Source organism: Pipra filicauda, unplaced genomic scaffold, assembly GCF_003945595.2.
Source record: "Pipra filicauda isolate LSUMZ 115617 unplaced genomic scaffold, ASM394559v2 scaffold2_size9829703_pilon, whole genome shotgun sequence".
In the NCBI taxonomy this organism is placed as follows: Eukaryota; Metazoa; Chordata; class Aves; order Passeriformes; family Pipridae; genus Pipra; species Pipra filicauda.
In genome coordinates, this window is record NW_024104421.1 from 8,034,048 (window position 1) to 8,060,316 (window position 26,269).

Genomic DNA, 26,269 nt, shown 5'->3' on the forward strand with positions numbered 1-26,269 from the left:
CACTGGCCTTTGCAACTGGCGGGGGTACCACTCCACGGCTGGTGGCTTCATTCCCAGCCCCTGGCCAGCTCTGCACAGCCAGCTCCCAAAACAAGCCTGGGGTCTGGCCATGGCCAAAGGGTTTCAGACAGGACAAGTATCTGGGCAGGTCCCACTTGCAGGGTTCAATCCTCAGTGAAGCCGCTGCCACTTACTGTGTTTAAATCCTCAATCCTTGTGTTGACTCCATCAAGCATTTCTCGGCGCTCAGTGGCAGACTCTGGACAGGGATAGACTGTGGCACGAAATCTAGCCTCAGTAAAAGAGAAGTGAGAAACACCATTTATTTGACTGAATTTTCTTCCTCTGTACTCTTCTCAGCTCAAAGGCAGGGAAACTGGACTTCATTCCTGACCAAGTAGTATACTCTTCCTACATACTGTGCAGATGTGTCTGGTCTCACAGAGAAGTCCAAAAGGGTACACTTATCACTTCATGAGAATAAAAATCCCTTCACCTGTTCTAGCTGAAAAAAACCTTCCTGTCTCAGGTGACACACAGTAGCTGATATCATACAGTGGTCAGTACTAACATGTAGGCACCTCCCTTTATGCCCACAAGCTGCTTCAACTGCAAAGAATCCCAACAAAAGCCCACCCTGGCAAAGGCAGCCCTGCTAACACGGTAGCCAACAGATGTCCCTCTTGCACTGAGGCTGGAAAAATACCATGTCCCTGTCTCTGCACTACCCTCTCGAAGGCACTGGGAGAAGGCACCAGCTGAGCTACTGCCGCACTGCAAGCAAGCGCCCTTTGTGCCGGCAGGCTGCGTAAGTAATTAACCCTTGTAAAACAAACAAGCGAGGAAACAAGCATAAACAAACAAAATACTATTTCCAAGATAAAACTGAAGGAGGATGGCTGGCTCTTGGCTTCCGGCTCACCTGTTTGGCTAGACAGCTTGGGAACAAGGAAAGGATGTGGGTAAAGGTTTTTAAACACCTGAGAGTGGTATCTGTCAGCTTAGATATGCCAGGCTAGTATAAATGCTTTTATAAGCTTCCCCCCAAGGTTCTGTTTGGGACATTCAACGGGTTTGTTTAGTGTGGTATAACAAGGACTAATGTGGGATTCTAATATGTGAGTGAAAGTCTTAATTCCATGCAGGTGTTGTACACTGCTTCATCTATGGTATGCAACATGACCTTCTCTAGTACAGCTGCAAGTCACCCTGGTGTAGAGGTGCTTGCACCAGTACAGCACACTGCAGTGTCGTACAGCCACTGCATGATCCTGGTACAGCCAATTACAAATTGGTTGCATGTCTCTCTGAAAAGTGTACAGCTACCTCTCCTGCCTGCAAAACAAGTCCCAGAGGACAATTCCTGCCCCACAGCAAGCACAAGGAGCTCCCCTAGGACCTTGTAGATCACAAGGTGCACTGCTGCAAGACTCTGCACCTGCAAGCCTGAACTGAGCTGAGCTGTTGCAGTAACTAAAACAGCAGAGATCCCTCCTTTTTTTCCTACTCGGTTTGTTCAGTGATAGCTAGTGCTTGTGCCACTCCTGCTACTTTAATATTGCCCAACAGATCTGCAGGAAGAGATCCCTCCTCTTTACAGAGTGGGGATCTTCTGCCCACCTAAGGCAACGTGTTTCCACCATCCTGTCATGGAGGTACACTGAGTTAGGGTTGCTGAAGGGCTGCCTTTCTGCACGTGAGCTGAATTAAAAGGCGGTGTAATAGGGTCATAGGGGTCTATCCCTGCTTAAGAGACAAAAATGTTCAGGCTCTGTGTACAAATAAGCATCATATTCTGGCTTTGTCTGAGCACAGGATATTTCACCACCTGCTCTCCAAAATCAGTTCCAGCACACACACAAGTGAGGACAGTTGCAAATTGAACAAAACATGCTGCAGTTTCCTAGAGATCAGCCCAGAGCTGTGTGTAATGACAGCACGTGCTCTTCAGCTAAACTTCCCTTTCCAGAATTGAATTTCTCCTCACTCAACACCTGATATTCGTTTCCAAAGGTTATTCACCCCACCTAATTATTTCCATCTTCTTATTCTTCCCAGCTCTTAGTTCATCTTTAATAAGGATTTTTAATCAAACTTGAAAGCTTATTCCTCCATACTGTACAGTTCCCCCGTTCCCAATAACGTTATTGCAGCAGTGCTGCTTTGATCTTTTAACAGCCACTTTGCATACTGAGTATCAGCTTTGCCCTAATGGCACACACATCTCTGAAAGCTCCAGGAGAATTCAGCAGGGAATCCTTACATCGATAAACCCAGTTTAGTATTCACATTAGCACTGAGGCAGCCGCAAGAAAAGGAGGAAAAGAAAAATTCTTATATTTTCCTCCTCCCTGTTCCCTCTACATCTTTCACTAATAAATTTGTGCATGGACTTAATACTCATGAAATTGGCAGACTAATGTTACCAATTAGAGTCAAGCAGGGACTACAAGCGTAACCTGAGGCACACAGCTCTGCAAACAAATCTTAGCCTGCCTTGCAGGAGACTGGCTAAGACCAGTCCCATGATTTTTGCAGGGTATTTACTTGTCATGAATGATGACTTAGTGCTAAGCAGAAATGTCCTGCTGGGGCTGGAATGACACTGCCACTTGAATTAGGTATAGTTAACTCTGCCTTTAAGATGGCCAAGATCAAAATGTCTTGGCCTGGGTACCAGGGGCAGCTGATGGCCCACAGAGCACAAAAGGATTAATGTATTTAGAAACCTGCCACTCAGCAAAACATCCTTATGTGTGTGCATATTAGCAAGTAAAAAACTTGAAAGGAAGAAGGAACATAAAGGATGATTTCAAGTGTAGCCTACTTAGCTGGCAACAAACAAAACCCAGTGCAGTAGGACTGCAAAGGGCATCCTGTGAATTTGTCTTTGGTAGGTATGTTTTCCTTCAGTTACAAGAGCCCAAGAGAAACCAGCCAAAGTTCCTTTCTATGAGCCTACTGCCACATCCACACTAGTTCCCAAAAAAACGATCGTGTCATGATCCCCCTGCAGGGATCTGCTCACATTTCCAGCACTGCCTGGCCCCTTGCTCCCACCTGCACTCCACTGCAGAAGGTTATGCCTACGGTCTGGATGATTTTGGAGTCAATCAATAATGAAAATGCTGACAGGCACTGCATTGCTTGTTCTTTTACTCTCATCCCAGAAAAAAAGTCTTGGGCTTTTGGCTGCAGGGAATTTAAAATGCTGCAGGGGAAAAAAATAATAATCCAAAATGAAGCACCTACAGCACTCTGTGGGGTTGTTCAGTTGGGAGAAGATAAGGCTCTGGGGAGACCTTATAACAGCCTTCCAGTACATAAGGAGGCCCACAGGAAAGCTGCAGAGGGACTTTTTACAAGGGCATGTAATGACAGGACAAGGGGGAGTGGCTTTAATCTGAAATAGGGTAGGTTTAGGCTGGATATTAGGAAGAAATTCTTTACTGTGATGTTGGTGAGGCACTGGAACATGTTGCCCAGAGAAGTTTTGGATGCCCCATCCCTGGAAGTGTTCAAGGCCAGGCTGGATGAGGCTTTGAGTGACATGGTCTACTGGAAGGTGTCCCTGCCCATTTGAGGGGAGCTGGAACTAGATGATCTTTAAGGTCCCTTTCAATCCAAACCATTCTATGATTCTATGATATGCAGGAAATTGTAATCCAGAAGGAGAATAAGACTCACTGAAAGCTCAAAGACCACTGGCAGGAGCAGACTGATCCTGCACAGTGGCTATGGCAGAACTCCCTCCATATCTGAGGTTCAGGATCAGAAATCAGTGACTGAGAGCTGGGAGTCTTCCCTCAGCTGTCTGTGATTGCTTTATAGACAGATGCCCACCTCAGGAGGGCTGAATTCTCACAGGATGAGAGATTGCCCTCCACTGCCTGTAGAAGGTATCTTGGAGGGCCCCATTTCTAATGCAGGAATTGCTAATAGTCCCCAGGGTTCTGTCAGTTCACAGGACTGCAGTCAGTTATCCCAGCTGGATGAAAGATCTACCTGTTTTTATTCTGATTAAAGGCAGGATGTAAGGAAAGACCTGCCCTGAGTGCAGATGTCAGAGAAGAGCAATTGATCACCCCCTCCCTGTGACTTTCTACAGCCTGCAGGCTGTCCCTTCTTGGTCAAGGTGCCATACCTGAAATGGGTTTGGTGACAGCAGAGAGATCCTCTCCTCAAATCTGATTTATACTGCAACAAAGCCCATCGGTCATCAGTGTTATGAAAGAGTAACAAAATATTCAACCTGAATTATCTTTTCAAGATGCTTAACAGGGTGGAAACAAGTCAAGTTGCATGAAGCTTTCATTTCTCTCCTGGGCTCCTTCTCTGATTACACAGATATTGTTCAAAGGCCTTGGGAAAGGGTTGAATAAACTACAGCATCATCTTTTTATGAAGAAATGCAGGAAGGTTTGAGAGCAAGTTGGGGATTACCATGTTTCCAGTCCCCAAGTTAGGGCCCCTGATTTTCAGGGAAAGGGTGCTGAGTATTCCTTAAACAACAGTCCCCTTTTAGATGTTTCAAATTAAAAACCTAGAAACTGAAGCTCCCAAGAGCTGTAAGTCATTTTTTAAAATTTAGGATCTTGATTTCCAAGTGCCAAGGTGATGGATATCTTTCATGATTAGGGGCAGAAGAGCCGAGAAGGAGAAGGGAGGTTCTGGTGTCAGAGCTGACAGATGGAGATCTAATCTCTAGTTCCAAATTCAGCCAGCCTGGGCTGCCAGCTAAACACCTCCATGGGAATCATAGTAGCTTGCCCACAAGCCTGCCTTACCCATCACAAATCTTCTTGATTTTTTGTTTAAGTTGCTCTCCTTGATAAAAGATAATGAACACATTCTTCTTCACCTCTTCTCTCTGCAACAAATTAAAGCAGAATTTAATGCACCCGGAGTCCTGCGCAGAAAAGTTGATGGGATTTTTTTGGCAGCCTCTCCACTGGGTTGTTCTTTTCCCCCAACCCCAGGTGAGGACAGCCACGGTCCATCTCCACAGTGGTCCCCATAATACAGCCACCCTGCTAGGCCCCACATGCATCTTAACCAGGCAGGAAAAAGAAACCACCTCGATAGCAGCAAAAGGGGAAAGCAACGTCAAAGAAACCTCCCATCCTCAGACTTTCCCTCTTTTCTTCTACAGGCTGCCTTCAGACACCCAGCTCCGGTGAGGCAGCTGGTGTTGCAGCATGGCCAGGGTATGAGTTTGGTTTCTGCAGGTCACAGCCATGGACGCAGGGCAGAGTAAAGCAAAATCAGGTTGGTACCTACTGTCACAGGGTCCTCCATGGGGGTGTCCATTTCCGTGTACCTCAGGTAGATATTTCCCCTGCAGGCTCTCCACAGTAAACGCTCAAAGGGTATCATCCTTTCCCTCCTTATTACCCCTGCCGTGAATCTGAGCAGAGTTACAAGACAAATAAATTACAAGCCCATCCTAGGCCTTTTAGGACCTTGGTAATGCACACGATTTTACAATCTCATGTTTTCTAGCCCAGGTTCTGCTGCTGCTGCAGGCACTTTTAGGAAAACTTCCTTCCTCAAGCCTGGCTTTTATGTCAACCTACTGACTTTATCCTATTGTTCTTTCCTTAAAAAAAGACTTTCCTAGATCAACAGCTGAAGGAGAAGAGACAACTCTGGCCAGAAATGGAGGAATGGGTAGATGCTCAAAGTCACATGAACAGAGAGTGCCTGAATGACAGAGGCAGGAGAGAAATTTTGAAGTGGTGCTTTATCTTTACTCTCTCCTGTTTTCCTTTCCTGGAAAGCATTAGACTGCACCTCTGAAGTGAAGCATGACACGTTGGTATACACCCACCAAGGCCAACGCCCTGCAGACATAATCTCTGCTCATAATGGAGTTGAACAGGATTTCAGAACTACCAGCATAAGCAGCTAAAAACACCAGCCTGGAAGAACAGCAGTGAGTTTCACCACACCTGTCTGATGTGCAAGGGAAAGCTGTTTGAGTCTATGCTGTCCACCAAACTACCATCAGCAATATACACAGTGGTGTTTCAACTCCCCTAACTCTCACTCTTAGAGCAACTTCCTACCACTGGCAAAGCCCAGTGCAATCCCATGGCTTTTTGCTGTGGTTAGACACCCATGCCTGGAGTATCCAGATGTTTGAGCCCAAAAGTCACAGGTGAGATGCTGTAAGACAACAATTTTCTGTCAATACCTACTAAGGGGTCACTGGAATTGGTCCATTTGTCCCACTGACCCATAACCTGACCAAAGTTTCAATGATAATTTCTGAGGGCACACTTTCGACTTCATGAAACAGCTATGCTGAAGAGGCTGGTGAGCAACCTCTGCTAAGAAGCTGAAGGAAATTGTGCCAATGTCACAGCAATGCAGCACAGGTGGGAAGTCTGGCCAAGCTGTGGCCCATCACCAATACACACCCCAGCTTGGCAGCAGCAGCAGCAGGAGTGCTTCTCAGCTCCAACAGTCCAGATGTGTCCTCACTGAAGAAATCATCCGGCAGATTGGTTTCTGCCTGGAAAACATTAGTTTTAAAAAGCACTATTCAGCACTGCCAGTTTGAAAACTATATTCACATTTTTCTCCTGACATTTTTTCCCCTAAAGGTATCTTTCCACAGAGGTTTAGACCAAAGGAAAAACAATAAAAGTAAATTATATCTTAGAAACTGAAAAGCATAAATGCCATTTTCAAAGAGATCTGGGAGCCAAGTTCTTAAGCCCCATTGACTTACAGAACAATGCAGGCTCCAAAGTGACTGAGGTGCTTTTGCAAACGTATCTTACTGGCTTTTGACTGAAAATTAATAACAGTGACATACATCAAATGAAAGTGTCAGTACTTTTAAGAACCTTCCACATCTCTGTTGGAAGAACAAAGGGGCCTCTCACCTCAAAGAAGTCCTGGGTTTTCTTCAGCAGATGTTTGAGCTCTGTCAGTTCAAGGAAGTTCTGCTTCAATGTTTGCTGGTTCTGGTTGGCTTCCAGAAGCTCGGCTTCAAGTTTCTCCAGCACTGTCTGTTTAGGGTCCAAGCACATCCAGAAAAACTCTGAAGCAGACCAATGGCCCTTTATCAAGCTGATACCAAATAGCAAACTAGATATTTTTTTCCAGGGGAGAGTGCAGAAATATTCAATGAGCACTTTGATAAACCCTTTTTGCAGGAAGATATTCACCAAGGCTAATGCATCAGGTTTCCATTGCCAGCATTCCCTACTGGGTGTGTTGTCCTCTTCTGACATTAGAGTTCTGATGCATCTGACCCAAGCATAGGCAGGTAAGTGGGTGTGTTGGGTAAGTACCTCAGCCTGTCTCAGTGTCTCTGTGGTTCCTCACAGGACATCTCAGACCCCAGGCTGGCTGGATGTCAGTCTACAGGCCAAAAGTTAGGTGAGGATGTGGGCCCAAGAACACACTAGGAAACCAGCTTGCTTGTGAAGCTGAAGCCCTTGGTAAGCATGATTTGTCTTCCTAGTCACCCACTTGTGCAGCATTTTTAAACTACCCTGTCAGTAAACTTAAATTCCAGCTGGGCTATAATAAAGCATCCCTTGCACATCCAAAAGCAAGGTACAGATATTTGTGTCAGGCCCCAGCATTACTATATCACAACCATACTCCCACCAGGACAGACAATCCTGGGTTTTTTATTCAGTGAAGCTGGTTCTAACATCAGCTCTCCTGGTAAAATACCCAAACCATTCTTATTCTCTCCTACAGGATGATGGGGACATTCTATGAGAGTGATACTTTTCCATTAATATGTGGGACCCGAGGGGTGTTTCACAGGGGATGGTGAAAAGAGTGGGGTCCTTTAGGAACATGCCAGTAGGACCAGCCTTAACCTAACAGCTGAGAGAGCAGCTCGGGGAGCACCTCCTCAGGCAGGGAAAGCCGTGCCAGCCTCAGATACCAGATCCTTTCTTGCAAGGCAGGGCTCTACTGAGCACATCACACAGACATCCCAGTGCACTGCCTCTTCTCTCCATGGTGCATTCCAAATTCTGTACCTCCATATCAATCATCTCCCGAGGCAGGGGGGTCTCTGGGTACTTTTCTCGCTTGACTATCTCAACATCGTCTTCCATCTCATTTTCCAGAAAACCTACAAGGAAAGGACACATAAATCTCAATACAGAGCCATCTCTGCTTCATCGTCCTGGTCATCAGCTCGTTGCTTAGCCAGGACCGAGGTGCCCCACGGAGGTGTGACAAGATGCAACGATATACAAGGGCCATCATCGCAGTGCATATACACACACGTCAAGAAATTACACCCAGCAACCTCCTTTCGCAGTGAAGAGGCTGTTTCTTCTGAAGTCGTGGTGGCCACTCCCACCTGGACAGCCCTCAGCCCCGCCACAAGTAGCATGGTTCCCTTTATTTGGGGCAGTGAGTAAGGCACACAGAAAGCTCAGGTTTCTCTCCTTTGCTCCTACAATGGCAAGTGCAGTCACCGTGGCTACAGTGGGCACCAGTGTTGTGGTGGGGAGAGTGCAGAGCTCTCAGGACACATGTCCACAGGACAACAGGCATCATGAGCTCTGCTGCTGGGGTTTTAAGGACTTATCCCTTGGGCCACAAGAAGTGTGTGTGCCAACAGCTGGTGCACTGGTGTAAGAGTGAGGTTATTTGGATTAGCCTCCTGCCCAGCTCCAGATTTATCTTGTGATTTTATAAAAGCTAATTAACCTCCTTTCAGTTCAATTAACCATTTTCAAAACAGGGGCAATAATTTATTGCCCATATGGGGTGAAGTGGTAATTAGCTGACGCATGGAAAACATTTCCAGGGGCTCAGATGAAAACATCATCATTTTGCCACTAATTCTGCTCCCCAGTGTGAGAGCACTTAAAGAAATAAATCCCACACCACTAGTTGGCAGGAAGTCGACTGCATTTGACAAGCATTTACTTACGCAGGATCCTCTCCAAGGATTCGCACCTTCTCACTTCATTCACAAACTTTCTCTGGAAGCTGTTGACATTCACATTCAGCTAAAAACAGGAGGGAAAACAAACCTGGGGCTGAAGGCTGCACACTGCTGTGCTCATTTTTAACATCAGCAAAGAATGAATGCCTTTGGTGCAGATGGCAAACACTGCTGCATCTGAGAGGCTCCTAGAGGCAGGGTGACACCATGAGCTTCCTTATGGCCAGGGACATGGTGGCCTTACACCAAGTTCATTGCCCCACAACCTTGCTGTGACAGCAGGAGTCACAGAGGGACTCCCATCGAGAGAACTCCTGTTTTCTGGTGATGGAAGGAATTGTTCTACAGTTGTGTGGAGGGCATGCAGAGCACTGGATGGGAGGAGACTCAGGGATGGGGAGGTTCTCGGCATCATAGTTGTTTTTCAGATCAGCCTTGGGGAAGGCCTGTTTTCACCATGGACTTTTTGGCCATCCTCCAGACGCACCTTTCCCAAGTGCTTTGAGGGAAGGACAAGCACACCACAGGGCACATCTCAGCATGACAGCCAGGCACTACTCACATCTCTGAACTGGACCAGACCCAGCTCCCCAAGCTCAGCCACGCAGCAGTAGGCAGCCTCCACCTGAAGGAAGAGCTGCATCAGGCTCATCTCCTCGCTCCGGAAGATCGAGGCCATCTTGCCTGCTCTCCTCTGACTTGGATGTCTGTAGGAGTCTTTGTGGCAGCAGCACAGTGTTCCTTGCCCGGGGAGGTGCCAGAAGGTGCCAGGCACTGCAGGAACATTGGAAATCACTGAGTCAAAGTGCTAGGAGATAACCCAGTGCTGCCCATCATGTCCTCCTAAAGGGTTTCTTCACCTCCTAAGAGCCTCCTTGAACCCACATGAGGCTTCATCCCACCAGAGCAGTGATAGGTGCTAAGGTATGTGCGTACCATGGGGAAAGAGGGGAGTCACCAGTCTCCTGTGACAGATGATGAGAAAATACCTTCCCCTGTCCTCTACTGGACCTAAGACCCTTCAGACCACTGCACTCAAGCGCTTTAGTTGCATTTTGGATGGTGAGCTTGTAAAGGACTGAATTTCTCTCTGTCTTAAACACAGAGACAAAAAAAAAAAAATCATTAATTTCATCTTGCAATTAGACAAGTGAAAGAGGCCTGACTGGTTTTTATCACTTTCACTGGTAGTGTGAACGCAACATCACAAACACCTCTGGAGCATGTTATATGGGCGTGAGAAGAGCAGACTAATGTATTTAAATTAAAACAACCTCTGAGATTTCAAAATAATTTTCTCCCCATAAAGGACTGTTTTCAAAATGAGATACATGAAATAACACGTATTAACAAAAGTTCCTCTCATCTCTATGCTTCTTATTATTTACTTAGAGTAACCTGAACATACAAACTGCCTTTGGTTGTTCTCACACAAAATTAACTGATTAGCATGCACAAACACGGTAATTATCCTTTCTCAGAGAAAAACATGCAAGTAGATACACTTCTTGCATGCATTTAATTTTGCAGCAAGCTTACATTTTAGAAATAGCAAAACAAAATCCCTTTACAACCTCACTTCTATTTGTTGACAGAGATGGCAACTGAATTGTCTTTAATGCCTTCTCTCTTCATAAACCTTGTCTTTCAGCATTTTTTAAAAACTGTGGATTCTATGAATTTTCTTTATAATATATGACAGATTTATCTTAAATACAAAAGAAACATTTTGCAAGATATTAAAGGCTTTTTTAACAGCAGCACCATAGTCACAAATCTGCATTTACAATTGTCCTGTGAGTTTTCCTTGTCTTACTTTCTGTACCCATTCACTCAAAGATTTAAGATGCTGAAAATACAATATATGACAACTAGTAGCTTGTTAAAAGAAAACACCATGTGCCAACTCCAATACGTTGAGTGAGGATATAAATTTTAAATTGTTTGGACATTTTTCAGCAAACTGTATTTTTCACAGGGAAAAGAGACAAGAGCTACAATAGTCTCTCACTACTCATGCAATTAAGTAAATCTCATTTTCAAAAAGTTTAAAAGATCAAAGTATCTTAATTTCTCAAGACTGAAAAGTGTGAAGAAACAATAATTTAAAGCAGTTTGTATTTCTAAACCTGCGGTTAGCTTGCATAGAAAAAGTTACACCTTTAGAATTATAAGAACAAAACTCAAATGAGTTATTTAGAAATATCTTCGTTAAAATGCTTCCAACCATCAAAACCCAGGGTTCTATTTTTCCTTGGCAATCAGCCAGTGAAAACCCCAAAGGCTCACTTTCATCTTGATTTGGAAGGGGGGGGGGGGGGGGAGAAAAAAAAAAAGAGAAACCTCTTTCCAGCCTGGAAACCCTTCCCAGCCCCGCTCCAAGGAAGGCAGAGTGTTCGCCCCTTATCCACTCCTACAAATGCAGGAGGCTCGCCCAAAAGGACTTGCTGCCAGCCGTGCCTCTACCAACACCACCTCCCCCCCGCTAGCCCTCCCCCCCCCCAAGTTTTCGCTTTGGCAGAAGAACAGTTAATTGAGGAATCACTCACACTTCCCCCGGTCGCTATTTCCCAGCAGTGCTGCACTGCATTAAAACGCATTAAAACGCACCGGGTTTCGGGCAGGGTAGATCCCAGTGCCGTAGGCTGCTTTGGAGAAGGTGTCTCTGGGATTTACCTTTCAGCCACCACGCTCCTTTCTGTCAGCCCCTCTGCCCAGGGCAGGGGGGAGCTGTCCCCTGGGTTTGCCGGGTGTCCGTCAGGCGATGACAGCGGGGCTGTGCTCTGGCATCGCTGCGGGCACCGCGCCGGGCGAGGAGGGCGGCGAGCGGAGCGCCCTGGCCACCCGTCCCGTCTCGCACAGGGCACGGCAAATCTCTTCTTTTAAGGTCAAAACTGGTCTGGACCAGAGACGGGAAACCCTTTCTATCCCTAAACAACCCCCGGGTGGACTAGACCCAGCGCTGTCTGGCTCGGTCACAACCTCTGTGTCAAGTCTGTGACAAGTGCGAGGCGTTTTGTGGCTTGTTGAGACCAATAACAAATGGGGCAATGCCGGCTCACACCGCCCCGGCCGCCCGAAAACGGGCGAGAACCTTCGAAACCTGCTGCGTGTGGAGCGCCATAAAACCCGTAAGAGCTCATTTGCAAGCTCTGGATGGAGGATCAGTCGTCAAGCAGGTGGAAAACTTCTGCGCTGTTTCTCGCGGGTTTTTCCTCGCTAAAGGCAGTCTGGGAAAGGGCAGGGGAACAATGGGAGATTAATGATTTTCCTGCCGCGGGGGGAAGAGAGGAAAGAGAGGGCTGGGAGGGCAGGGACTCTGTCAGTATTGCTGCGCTAACCTGGGGCAGTACTGGCAGGGAACTTGATTCTCACCCTTTGAAATAACAAATGGTGGGGGGAAAAGTGGCTTTATAGACTTTTTGCCACTTCAGCTGCTAAAGCAAAGGCACCAGAGAGAAATTTGACCCCTTCTTAAACCAATGTCTTATCTCCTGCTGAGGCAGAGGAGGCAGGGTTTCACCCTGACGAATAAGGCTGGCTGGGTTACTAGTAAATCTAGCACCCAGAAGAAAAAATTAATCTCAAAAGGAGAGCTAATGAAAATGCATGGCTATATGCAAATTGTAAAGTACCCCTTAAAGAAATGCTTTCTCAGGCCTGTTCTTTCTGAGGTATCCAGTAACCCCAACCCGACAAGCCCAAGGGTATAGTTTGCCCGGGGGAACACTGCTGAAAAGAGAGCAACAGCAGAGGGTTTCCCAGCACAGGGGGTTTCTATTCAAAAGCAACAAAGAGTGGTCCCACTTGGCAAAGTCAGTCAGTGTGAGAGGGGTCCCGCTGGCTTAAATCCAGCTGCCTCAAGCTGTTTGACCCAAAAAGGAGGTATTAAAAATTATAAGATGGGCCTAAAAGTTGCACTTTACTCAGCAAACCACCCAGCTGAACTGATTGTGGGGCCCCCTGGGCTCCCACCCACAGTGGCTGCACTGTGCTCCTCCTATACCAGCCACTGCCCACAGTCAGTTCTGCTTTCTCTATCAATTCTACCAAAGAAAGGCAGTAAAAGCTTTCTGCTGGGAAATTGGAAATTTTCTTGGTAAGGCAGATGTGAAGTCATTGCTGTCGACCACACAACTACCATGCAGGGCTGTGGAGAAACTCCTGTGGCAAAGAAAGGACTTTGTCTTCCAGCCCATGCAGTAATACTAAATAACAGGAATCATCACTCAGTTCTCAACTGGTGTATCTTGACACAACAAAACGAAACAGCTTCTCAGGCTACTCCCCTCACCTCTGAACACATTCTTCCTCTTGGATTCATTTGATGCTATCAGGATTTGCTTCCATTTTGCACCTTTACTTCTCTTACTCACTTTTACTCAGTCCCAGAGTTATACTCAGCTACTCCCCTACAAGCTGTCAGGGCTAGGGGAGCAGAAGCAGGTCCCAGCACACACTTCATGGCCAAAGCAAGCTGCACTATGCTGGCCGCTCCGTCCTGTTAGCCAAGGAGCAAGAAAACATGGAAAGCAGGGTTAAAGTAATTTCTCCTGCCCTCCCCTGCACCCTTCCCACGTGAGAAGCAGAAAGGAGAGAAGCAGAAAGCATATCCCATTTCATGCCTCTGGCATGTGGGAGTAAGAACATTATATTCTAATAATCTCATTAATGCAGATCGGATGATGAGGGCCAATGATGAGGCACCACTTGCAGAAGCCCCATCAGTGGGCCCATTGTTGGTGCCGGCTGCTCTGCCTGGGAGAGCTGAAGGCAGCCCTTCTCTGGCAGCCCTGCACTGCCTGGCTCATCTTGGGCCCCCTCACTGGGGTCTCCAGAGGAACAGCATGGGGTCACAGCAGGGTCACAGGCTCAACATTTGTCTAACAGCAATCCCAGCCTGGACTGGAAAACACAAAGGGCAGGGTTGGGGTTCTTGTCCAAAATGCTAGAGTTGTATTCCTTTTTGTGGCAGAAAGCACATCCTCTCTTCCCTTCTTTCCTTTAAAGAGTAAAACCTTTGTGGTTTTGATATTTTTCTATATTTGCCAAGTTTTAGAAATCCTCTGTTTATCTTAGACGGCTATTTTTCACATCAATGAAGACACCAAAAAATCAACCCCCTTCCTGATGGACACATTATTAGCATCAGGTTTATGATTTCGAGTGTTTAAAAGTAATTTTAAGGCTTTTATAAAGACACTTAAGTTTTTCTGAGCTTTATAAAGGCCACACAGGAGGGAGTTCACCCCACAATACAAAGACTGGGGGTTGCTAACAGGCAGACCCGTACCCCCAACAAATGCCTTTTCTAGAGTTGAACCGTGAGATTTTGCTACCTACAAAGAACTTGTTGGAGAAAGATCTGCTCCTATGGTCCCACCAAGAGCACAGACCACCTTGGTGTCTAGCATCATGACCTCAATGGCTGCACACAGCAACTAATCAGCAGCTTCAGTGTGCCACCACACACAACTCAAGAGGGTCCCTAACACACAACCCCTCCAGCCAGGCTGTCATCACCTTCAGCAGCACTGGGAAGTGTCAGGCAGCTGTAGGTAGCTCTGGGATCAGACCTATAACTACTCCATGCTTAGCTCTACCATGCAGAGGGTTTGTGTGGTTACATGGGATATTAATTTTTGAGCTCTCTTTTACCAAAAATCCTTTTTGTCATAACAGCTAAGCATAGCACCACCTCAGGTACACTGAAACGAGAGTTGGGGTGTAGTTATCCCAACCTCAAGTGACATTCAGAAAAAAAAAAGATTTGTCCTCTATCACTGATACACCCAGAGGTGATGCACCTGCTCTGCTCTTGTGGACTGTGTGTTTTGCCCTGAGTTAAATACCATGCTATGGCTCAATTGCCATCGTGCTGGTTACTGCAGGGATGGAACACAATTGCAGCAGCAATCAGATTTCATTTGGAATGAAAAATACAAACATGTTGCCTATGTAAACAGAATATATATAGAGAAAGAGACAGAGTGTATGTGTGTATGATAAAGGTAATAAATACTTGTCTGAGAGCCACACCTGGTGGTGACGTGTCAAGGGCAATACTTCGGTCATCAGAGAATCTTAACTGTGAAGCTCTCTGTGGCACAAAATATACTGAATGGTAGGTATTGCCTCATTTGTAACCATCAGGAAAAGCTGACCTGGAGCCCTACACACTGTGGAAGAGACTCCAAGGGGAGAGCTGGGGAAGTATCTGATTTTAGAGTAAATAGAGTCTTGCCTTGAGAAGTGTATGAAAATGGGATCCTGAGGAAAGGAAGCCCTGTCTCTGCAGGGGCTGCAGTTGTGCTCTGTGTGCCAGAGCACTCTCATGGAGGGAGACAAGTATAGAAACTAGGGGAAGGCTTTGGAGCATCTTATCACTCTTCAGGCAGTCACAGCACTGAAATATGAACATGTTACAAAGAAGAAATGAAACAAATCCAAATTTGTGTCAGGAGATGATTTTACAGAGCTCCCATTGTGTCTGAACTTATCAAGCAAAGCCTTCATTTCCAATCCAATCCAAAAATCGCTGAAGCCAAGTGCAGCCTGTTCACCACTTCAGGAGAGTTTGGAGCAGGCCCTTTCTGAACCACAGAGGGAACACATTTTGGAAAGGAAAAGAAATACATTATGTTAATTGTGCAAATGCATTTTCAGCATCCCTTAGAAATGGGCACATTTACCTGCAAGCTGACAAAGAGCATTTAGTTATAGTTAAAATTCAAAAGACATTTCATTACAAATTGAATCATTCATGCAATAGTAGAGCAGTTTTGTCTTTTCATTTCCCCTCAAGCATTTTGTGCTGCACAGAACACTTCTGTATTCATTACTTTTGCAAAATTAACTGCCAGGTCAACTTTCCGGGGGAATTGTGGTTGAGAAATTCAGGAGGGAAAGGTGAAACTGGAAGAAAGGAGAGGGCCCTTTCCTGGTAAAGACTTGAGGTTTAATTTTGATGCAACAGGTAGCTCAGATAAATACCCTCAGATAAATCAAAAGCAACCACTACAAGAGGATCTAGACACTGAAACGAGGTAGAGATAAAGATTATCCTATAGGTGAACTTGGAGCAGCTCTGAGCAGTTGGAGTCTCCTGCCGTGACTCAGGACTGGGGTCACACACCCAGCCTGGCTGCCAGCCGAGCACGACACACCTTGTGCCACCCCGGTGTCAGCTGAAGGACAGGGCCTTGCATCCCGGCAGCAGCAGGAGGTGGCTGTCACAGACCAGCCTGCACAGCCCTTACTCTGCCAGCCCTGGCAGCATGTTGATATGAAAACAGGGAGACAAGGTGGGTAAACATGCCCGTTTCAGCTGACCTGCCCTCATCTGCAGCTCAGTGTGCCCTCTCTCTGGAGGAAACCTCCAGCTGCCGTGTCCTGCTGCATCATGGAAATATTTTCAGCTGGGTGGGAACAGAATGTTTTTGGTGGTGAGAGGACAAGTGGATTCAGCCCACAGAAATGCTGGGCAGGGCTAAGAAGGGCTCTGCTGCCAAGGTTTTTCTTAAATGAAAGGAGACCAAATCTACCTCACGGCTTTGCACAGCTGTCCCCTGTTGTATGCCATTCCTGTGGTAACCCTGTCATGTCCCTCCCTGTGGGTTTTAGCAGCGTGAAACGAAAAAAAGAGAAAATTATTAAATTCTATCCTACAAGGATTGCTGCCCAAGGTGCCTTCCTCTGTGTCTCCTTTAAGACTGGCTGCTTATCCAGAACAGGCCCCAGACCAAAACCATGAGTGACCACTGCAGAAGAGCACCAGCAACCTGCTCCCTGAGGAGCCCACCTCTCCCAGTGCCTTCCTGCCTGATTAAATGCCTGAAATTTTCTCTAACAAGTGCATCATCACATCAAAGATAGGAACAAGCACAGCCAACAGCCTCGGGAAGAGCAGCAATGTGTGCTGCTCATCAGACCAGGAAAACAACACCAGCACTTCAACAATGTGGCTTTTCAACCACAATTGCTGAACAATTCTCACTCTCCAGCTGGTATCATTTTGCCAGCAGCCCTCTTGGTATGCAGATAGAGCTCTGCTGGTGTGAAGGCACAGCTTCTGGCTTTGCCCTCAACAAGGAGGAGTTGGCACAACCACCAGAGAAGAAAGAACAGCTTTTCCAGAACCACGTTGCAGATGGCAATGGAGGCAGTGACACCGCTGTGTTCACAGGGCGAGAACAGCAGCAGCTTCTTCCTGTGCAGAGGCCCCAAACTGGAACTGATCCCATCCCAAGCCATTGGTACTCTGCAATAGCTGTCAGTAGCCTACACAAAGCCACTGGTTTCACCCCATTTCTTGGTGGGAATGTGCCCACACTCTGTGTATCCTGTGTTAACTCAACAGCTGCTGTACCAGCATGACCTAAGCCTGCTGTTTTTTAGGATTCCACACAGCCCTTCCAAAAAAGCATCACTGGGAAAGTCAAGCAAGAAAACATGCGAAATCAAAGCCAAATAGGGAGACAAATTCTCTACCCCAATCCTCTGCTCCTTTCCAGCTCTATTATACCATCTTCATAGGACGAAAAGAATATTCAGAAGCTGCCTGGGACTCTGCTGGGAAGGGCTGGCTCTGGAGGCCTTTCCTTCCTCCAGCTGCAGCATATCCTAGGGAGAAAACTTTAGCTTAACCTTCAGGGGCCAACTCCTGGTATCCACCTCCCACTGAAGCTGTTTCGGTCAGAGCCGTTCTCTTTCCTCACCCGGTTTTGGCAGGAAAGTTCAAGGTGTCCTGGCAGCAGGAAGCTCCCTTGCTCCACCCTCTGCTCTGCACACCAGCTCTCTGAGCTTATCAAGGATTTGCTGCACCAGAGCTGCCAGAGACAGTGACCTGTTCCGTGTGGACACTCAAGTGGGAGTTGGACCCCCGGCATGAAGCACTTCGAGCCCTGGGCAGCCTCCACAGTGCTCCTCTTCACCGCTGCGCTCTGGGATTCCTGCTCAGCAGGTATTTCTCTTCTACGCTTCAGTTTTTATACCCTGCCCTTTCCCCCTCCCCCCATATATTGCCCACAGACAGTAATTTGTTCTTTCAAAATGAGGCGGGCTCCCTTGTCTCACCTACGGAGTGTAAAGAGCTGGAATCGATTAATGCTAATGAGAATTACTGGACATGATTGGTCATCATTCTGTAGAGATGCTCTTTTGCCAGCTATTTACAGATCCACTGTCAGTGTGAGGAGCTGCAGGCTGCTCCACTGAATGGCAAGGAGATAGGGAACCACAGTTATTTGGTCTTCCTGTGCTTGCTGAGGAAAGGACCATTTGCAGTAACACCCAAGGGGCTCGATGTAGTGTGGTTGGGCTTTTATTGGGTGCTTTTTGCAGAAAATCTGGTTTTGGTCCCACCTTAATTATAAAAGTTGCCTAAAACCAAAATGCAAATGAGACCTGTGAGCTGCCCCTTTCCCACCAGGGTCCTGCCTGAATTTGTATATCAGCACCAGATGAGACCTGCCAGCTGTTTAAAGATGGGTTAGCTTTGAGAGCCTGTTCTTTGGGCTGCAAAGTTTATAAATATGAACCAATGCTCAGCATGCTGCAGCACTTCCTTCCACAGATCATACACAGGTTTCAATGATTCTTCCCAGTGCTCTCATAAGGTACTTATTAACTGAGAAAACAAATTATGGGCTTGGCCAAGGTCATTCAGCAAGCGTCCTAACAGAGTCAGACAGAGGCCTGGGGAGTATTCAGACCCTTCCCTGGAGCAGGCTGCCCAGAGACCCACTCTGAGCATGGCAGAAGCCATGAGGAAAGCTCTGGTATTGCTGATGGTGAATCAGCTCAAAATGCAAAGCTGAGCAATGGAAGGTGACCCAAGAGGGACATCTCCCACAAGACAACCTCAGTTTATTTGCTGTTACTTGGAAAACACCAAACTCAAAGCAAAGGTTTGCTCAAAGGTCTTGTTCTGTTTTGTTTTCCTAAGCTGAAATTAAACCTGAGCTATTACTTTGCAGTCTTCACTGAAATCAGGCTGAAACTGATTTTCGCTATCAGACTCCAAATTATCAGCTCTGAGTGATGGTTTGACTGGAAACAGTTATCTCATAGCTTCTGCCTGGTCTGTGGACAACCAGCACACCCTCACCCTGTAGCCTCCCCGGGCCATTTTTCATCTGTCTGTGCAGGGGATGCTCCACCTGGCTGAACTTGAAGTATACTGTTCATGGGAGCACAGGAAGAGCTATTTCTTAGATTCCCTTCCTTATGCAGCAGGGGACAGACAGGTGTTGATGCACAGGGACCACAGCAACCCATGCTTTTCCCTCACTCAGGCATCCTGCAGCTGTCCTTGCATCTGATCCCACAGTGCTACAGGGAGCACGCTGAAGCTGAGGGGCAGGTCTTCCTCAGGAAGACTAAGGAAGGTTTGGCCGATGACATGGACAGATTTGGAGGGCTGGAGACCAGCCAAAGAGTTGTGCCAGAGTGTATGTGTGTTCTGACTATGAGTAGGAAGCAGGATAAAGAGGCAAAACCTTCATCAAATCTTCTGACCCTCTCCGGCCGTTACTCATTTCTGTATGTTGTATTTTCCAGCCTGAGATGGTTACCATGCTGGTCCAAACTGGAGTCCAGCCAGAGCAGGATCAGATGCTCTGAACTGCAGCAAAGCCAAAGCTTCCCCTTGGAGCCATGGTGGACCTGCTCAGGGCCTCCCTGGATGGGCTCAGCCCTCGGCTCTGCCTGACTTCTGCACACCCTGGAGTTACTGGGATTTTTTTAAGGACAAAAGGAGGCAGATGTACAGCCTGCTGGCCATGGATCTCCCATGCCACTGAATGATCTTTCTCATTTCAGTCCTTGCTTGTTCTGCCCCTGTAGTTTGGGAAAGGACAGTGGTTAATTTGAGCTCCGAGTGAACAGCTCACATCAGGGTCCCACTCAGGCAGAAAGACAGTGATCCACCTCCTCCTTATGGCTGCTGCTACAGCAGGTCTCTGGAGCCTGTGTTCAAAGTGGTGGGATAAGAAAGTGTACCCTAATGAAGCAATGTTTAGGGGCAGGAACTTCCTTTCTCGAAGTTGGTTCCATCCTATGGACCTCTGCAAGGCCAGATTTTTCAGATTTTCATGTTAGATGTCCAGTATTGCTTTTCTAATCCAGCTTGCCTTTTCTCCTTCTGGCAGCAACAGAAGCCATCTCCAATGTTTCAGGAAGCTCCATGCCCACAACTGAGTATGAACCACCATGTCTTAGTAAGTCTTCATAAATCATTACTACCACGTTAAAGTCAGGTGATGAGTCTACACAGGTGACTGAGAGGTTGTCCTGGAAAGGGATTTATCTGTTGTCAAGGCCTACCGTTGTGGGTGAACCTCTAGGATGCACTTCTAAGACTCCTCCATTGGCACGGTATAGTATCTTAGGTACACTAAGAAAGATGCATAGGTTTGAACAGACTAATTGATAGCTAACTCAAAGCTCCCTGCCAGACCACCTGCCTGTAGGCACTATATGGATTCCCAAGAGAGCCTCTTTCCCTATCCTCTCAGGTCTTTTTCAAAGAGCCAGCTCCAAGCAACTCGAGATCCCACCAGTACTCCCAGAGTCATTCTCCAACTCAAACATCAAACATCCCCCACAATCTTGCACTTCCTGTATTATAGAACATGTACCAACACAGGTATGTTACTTGAAAGCATGGCATAGGCATATAGGGCAGGCATCCCTCTCCCTTCTCTGGGCACACACAAGACATACCTCTGTGATGGGAATTCCTGCTCTCTGCAGTGCAGGACAGTTGTACTGTGTGCACTGAAAGCCAACGCACAGGACCATGGTCCTCCCTGACATACATGAATGAGAGCAGCTGAGCAGCACCTGCACTTGCCTTTTCCCTGGAAATGTGCAAGAGGCTGGATGCCCTTCACCAAGCTCAGGGGGCATTCCCTTTTCACAGCTAACGAGATTCATGAACATCAACACACAATATATGTAAATTCCGGGGTGCTGGGGTTTCACACTCAGCTTCTGTCCGAGCCCAAGGGGTTGAAATACCATGGTCCTTCAGGCTCCCTTTGATATTTCCACATTACCACACAGCATATAGACACAGAGCTGGTATCTTCACGGTGCCCTTGGAATGGAAAAAGTATATCAGATGCCTTTAAATAAAAGTATAAATGAAACAACTAACGACATACTCTTTAAGTGCCTTTAGGAAATTGGAGTGATTAAAACAGACAAAAAGATGCAAGAGATGCAAGAAAAAAACCCATGGAATTGTTAAAAGTTATTTAATTTTTAAACATGTAAAACAGGGATCTCCTGATAGTGGTGTGTTTTGCAGCTGTTATACTTAAGTCACAGTTAAGAGCCCAGCAGAGAGCTGTCACTGCCCCTATTGCTGACAGAGGTATTGGGTACCTAAACTATTGGAGGTCCTGCTGAAGGTGTCTCTACCAGGGATCCTCTTACTCTCCCACATGAGGGTTTCTCTACCCCAGGTTTGTTTTTTATTTTAACTAGCTACTTCTGTCATATGCCATTCCTAAAACTGACAGAGGAGACGCCAATTAAAAGATTTCCATAATGGTGGGCACAGTGGTACGAGGAGCTGCTGAGGTGTTTGGCCAGACAGGGATGACTGACTGAAGACATGCAGATGGAACTGAGCACTGCCACCCACCCGGGTTAAGGCTTAGGGGAAAGATGCCAAGGCGGAGTGACAGGCCACAGGGCAGACAGTGAAGTCACTGTCTCATCTGCCTTCTAGTAAAGGAGACCTGTTGTGTACTTGGCCTCCCATCAGCTCACCTCATTTGTTCTCCACCAGATGTGAACTTCTGCACGCAGGCGGCCGTGTGCTGCCCGTCGGGCATGGACGATTACGGGTGGATTGCAGCGGCCGTCGGCTGGAGCCTCTGGTTTCTGACTCTCATCCTGCTCTGCATGGACAAGATCATGAAACTCCGGCCTGATGAACCCAAATACTTGGTGGCCTGAAGCAGGGACTGAAGCCAGCAGGCAGCAGCACCTGGGAGCAGTGAGGTGCAGACAGACAGACAAAGCATTTCAAACACTTCCTAAGAAACTGAAAAAGAAAGGAAACATTCAGTCAAAAAGACCAGATTTAAGCAGGGCAGCTGCTGAGGCTTCATCCTCCCTGGCAGGTTGGAGCTGCCAGCCAAGGTGTGGACTAGGCAAGTCCTTGCAAGCCACCACATATGTCCCACTGCAAAAAAAAAAATAATCTTTTCCCTGAGCCGCCTCATGCTTGCTGTGAGAGCAGCAGCAGCAAGGAGAGGTGAAGGACCAGTTACCAGTCTATAGCCTGTTGTCTTAAGACAACCCAGTGCATGATCTTTGGTATGAAACAGAAAGTGGGCAAATAAAGATATTTTCTGGAGGATCAACATAACCAGATCTATTACTGGGCTACAGGCCAGGTTACATCAGAAGGAGGATGTAATTCACTGACTTTACCGAGTCCTTCTCCCTCACTAACCTGCAATATTTAAAAATCTATTAACTGATGCATGGGAAAACTCTCTTATGGAAACTTAGGGATCGTTTGGGCTGGTTTGAAAGTAAAACTAGTTTTTCCAGTGCCATTTGTATGTGAACTGTGTTGCAGGAACTGAATGTTGCTTGTATTTATTCAGCATGCACCTGTCTGAGTAACTAAGCCAAGCTGAACTATGGCAAGCAGGTTTAAACCAGCATATGCAATTCATGCACAAAACTGCTCCTATTTATATAAGGTGATAATAAACACTTATTGATTGAAAGATTCTCACTGACTGGTTTATGTGGATCAAGCTTATATTGGCAAGGAATTACTCAACCCAAATTGTTAGAAACAGGATTCTAACAAGACATATTCATGCAGGAGGGTTTGCCTCACTGCAGCCAAACTCTGATTTGGGGCAGTTGCACCAGTCTTGGTTTCTATCCATTATTAAAATAATAAATCTGTGTTAAACCTATCTAGACCCACACAGGATTAGCAAACTTGCTAGAGACCAACTGAAATGAAACATAAAAAGTTACTTTTAAACCAAACAAAGCACCACTGGAGATCTATATCTACTAAAAATCATTATATTCTCCCACCAGCTCATCAATACGTAACTTCTCCTGTGAGAAAAGATAGGCATCAGTTTAAGACTCTTCACATTGATTCTGGCACAAAGTAGATACTTTGATCAGGACAACTCTGTGCCACTTCAGAGTGATGGGCAGTTGTCCCTTATCAACTATCCACCATCAACAGGAACGGTGACAAGTTTGACACGGAGGAAAGGACACCCTTCCCTATCATTAGTATCACTTAAGACAAAAAACCTTTCAAAGTGAAACACTGAACAGAGATGCTAGTATCAGGAAAGTAAGTTTTAAAAGGGAAGGCCTCAATTCTCAGTATTCCAATACAGAACAATTAAAACAAAAATAATTTTCACAGGACAAGTCTTGGTGTTGGACCAGCCAGCTCTTTCAATGAAAACAACCCCAACAACCAAACAACAAAAAAAACCTCTCGTGTATTTACAAACTTACAGAAAAAAGGACTCTCAGTCAACATCAACACTCAGGTGTAAAGAGCAGTGAGTTCACAGTTAAAAACCACTTCAATCACTCATGTGTAACAAATCTTCTACATACATAATTTCTTTCCTATTATATTAGTGTTAATAGTAACAAATGTTCATTGGCCTGAAAGCAATGTGAAAGATACTGTGAAAAAATCTCCACGTATTGCCTTAGTGTCTGCCTTCTGCAGGCCTCTTCCCACAGCTCTCCAGACTTGAGGACATTGTTCTCCTGGTTGGGAACGCAGAATTGCCTGCTGGATATGGCACTGTTTTTCACCTTTGAGAGGATGTGCTTCTTAGCTTTTGTATGTCTGAGTTTTAAGTACGTGATGCAAACTTTACATGTCTTACAGCCAAGTGCAACACCCACAAATGAGCTTTGTAACAACTGGGCAATTCTGGGGGGCTTCCTGAAGCCTGCCTTTAGAAGTACAGCTTGTTTATTTTTCACGCTCTCCAAAACAGTCCGCTTGTGGGCAGCTACCTTCAAGGACTGCAGTAGATTTAAACTTCAGGTTTTGCTTCTTGCAGCTTCTGTTGAGGATTCCCAGCTCAACCAAACTGGGGAGGAAAGCAAAAAATCTGTATTTTTTCATATAATGTAGTGCCCCAAAGGATTCTGTGTGCCTATGTTCAAGGGTGAAACCCAAGTCCTGACAGAATCATGTATACAAATGGAGTATCTTACAGATTATTTCTGTTGTGAAATGTATACTTTTTCTAGACCTGTAAACCTCTGATCTAATTTCACAGTTTTGTTTCTTACTGTATCACCTACTTTGACAACTGACATTGTCAGGTTTGATCTGTAGCTGCTTCTTTTCAAGTCACTTGATTGGGTCACTTAGAAAAATTTAGTCCTGTAATGAATCTCATGAAGATACTACTACTCCCAGCGTGTTTGAGATCCCTAAACAAAGTGACAAGTGCCCCAAAAACTCAAAGGCTACCAATGTAAATATCTTACCTGTTCCTATGCAATATAGTACAAAAAATAAAATATTATCTTAAAGAGACTCTCCAAGGTACACTCTATGTGTTGTACTGATCATAGGCACCACGGGCAATCACAGGTACATAAGCAAAGCAACACATTGTGCAAAAGGAGGAGAAAAGCTCTAATGGTATTGTCAGTGTTTCAGGGGCTTGTCAATAGTTACAGGAAGCACAGAATAAAAAAGTTGCATCCAAAAGACATGAGAAATTGACATAAAACCAGAAATTAGTATGCAGAAATGGATTATGCATACCTGATTTCTAAAGTCTAAAGATTACCTGTAGTCTACTGTTACACTTTCTGCAATAATTTCAACAAGGCACACACCGTAGCACACCTTGTGAGTTATAATTCCTATTTAAAGAGCAATCAAGTCACAGTAGAAGGCTGTGGTCTGGTTGTGATGCACAAATTAAAGATGAACTGTATAGTACAATGCCTTATAAGTGTGGTCTGTGAGCAGTGTTGCAGACTGATACACTAATTTATCATGTATTATTTTATGATTTTAATAATATCACTGACAGGAATAGTTGACCTCTAATCGTAGATGCCAACTAGTGTAATGCTACCCAAGCCCTGCTGACTTCAAGGGAGTCATACATCCAGCACGGGCCTGGTTTTGTTGTTCGGATTTTTTTGTATTGTAATTCAGGAAGCCTTTTTGTTCCCACAGGAAATCTTGGAAACAAAACATAACTCCTGATTTGTCAGCATGCATAAATCATTTCACCAGTGCTAAACCTAGGTGCCCCATCAGACTACTATATACAACATTATGCAGGCACTTGCACATCTCAAAGCATGTCAAAAGTAAGACGGCAGCTCACGTTGCCTATTAAGCTGCAAATTACCCTCTCAGATTGATGATGGAAATGTTAACGCTCCAGTCATTTATAGTCATTGTCTGTCCAGTCAAATTCCATGTCTTTGGACCTAAAAGTTCATCACTGGAATGAGATGTAGGAAAAAATCTATTCCAACTCTTACAACTTAGTACAAAGAAAAGGAAGAAAATTGTTGAAACCTGAATGGCTGAAAAAAAAATAAGTGTGACTGAAATACACAAGTTTGAACCTCAACACTGCTGACCAAGTCAGCAGAGTTCTTCATATTTTCTGGACAAAGTTTCTGAATTTCAGGCATGAAGGCACATAGTGCCTGACAAAAGAGGTGTAAAAGGTACCCGAGAGAGCTGCTGGTCTGAAAACATCTTGGACAGACAAACAGAGCAGTGGGCACATGTAACCGATCAACACTTCTAATAACTAAGGAGAAAAACATTAGCATCAGCACAGCATTCCAGGGTAAATACTTTAATTTGCCTGGAGATAATATCAATCACATCCGACCAGTGGTTTTTAAAATTCTTAATTCAAGACTAAATGGATTGGTACTTGATGCATGAGTCTTCATCTTTTCAGATACCATTGCTCTGGTAATGACTCACATTACTCACTGCCTTTATCCTTGGGGTTTTAGTGAATGAGCTACATATTAAGCAATTGCACTTTACAATGATTACACTTTGCAAAATCACTAGAGGAATGAAAACTGGCAAGCACCAGAGCTCCCTACTCACATGACGCACACAGACAAAAGGCAGAGGTTAAATTCATAAGAAAAGGTGCTGTGTACTGGGAGTATGTAAGAATTTTGATAAAGCCATTACAAAAACTAGGATTTCAGAAATTTATTGTAGTTAATTATGGCCAAGGAATGGAATGCAGGCATTCTTGGGAAGCAACCACCCTCTCTCATCCTTACACTCCAGATTCT

At 45.7% G+C, this 26,269-nt stretch overlaps 2 protein-coding genes across 4 annotated transcripts in view; one reads left to right on the forward strand and one right to left on the reverse strand.

The window, feature by feature from the left end:
* Nucleotides 1-11,877, reverse strand: part of ATP6V0A4 (ATPase H+ transporting V0 subunit a4) — a 34,114-nt gene extending 22,237 nt beyond the window's left edge. For 2 of the 3 annotated variants that reach the window (XM_039383245.1, XM_027743760.2), the window contains exons 1-9: nt 11,612-11,877; nt 9,498-9,709; nt 8,921-8,999; nt 8,013-8,107; nt 6,894-7,019; nt 6,423-6,517; nt 5,281-5,407; nt 4,788-4,870; nt 195-288 (exon numbers count right to left, since the gene is read on the reverse strand). In XM_039383245.1, the coding sequence (XP_039239179.1) occupies nt 195-288; nt 4,788-4,870; nt 5,281-5,407; nt 6,423-6,517; nt 6,894-7,019; nt 8,013-8,107; nt 8,921-8,999; nt 9,498-9,614 (816 nt within the window). In that variant the 5' untranslated portion in view covers nt 9,615-9,709; nt 11,612-11,877. Of the gene's footprint in view, nt 1-194; nt 289-4,787; nt 4,871-5,280; nt 5,408-6,422; nt 6,518-6,893; nt 7,020-8,012; nt 8,108-8,920; nt 9,000-9,497; nt 9,710-11,611 lie in introns of those variants that run through there. The other variant, XM_039383246.1, reaches the window with a different exon arrangement.
* Nucleotides 11,878-17,760: 5,883 nt separating this feature from the next.
* Nucleotides 17,761-22,689, forward strand: TMEM213 (transmembrane protein 213). Its single transcript, XM_027743848.2, has 3 exons — nt 17,761-17,897; nt 20,086-20,154; nt 21,735-22,689. Exons 1-3 carry the CDS (start codon nt 17,822-17,824, stop codon nt 21,902-21,904), a joined length of 315 nt encoding a protein of 104 aa, XP_027599649.1. The 5' UTR covers nt 17,761-17,821; the 3' UTR covers nt 21,905-22,689.
* Nucleotides 22,690-26,269: the final 3,580 nt, after the last annotated feature.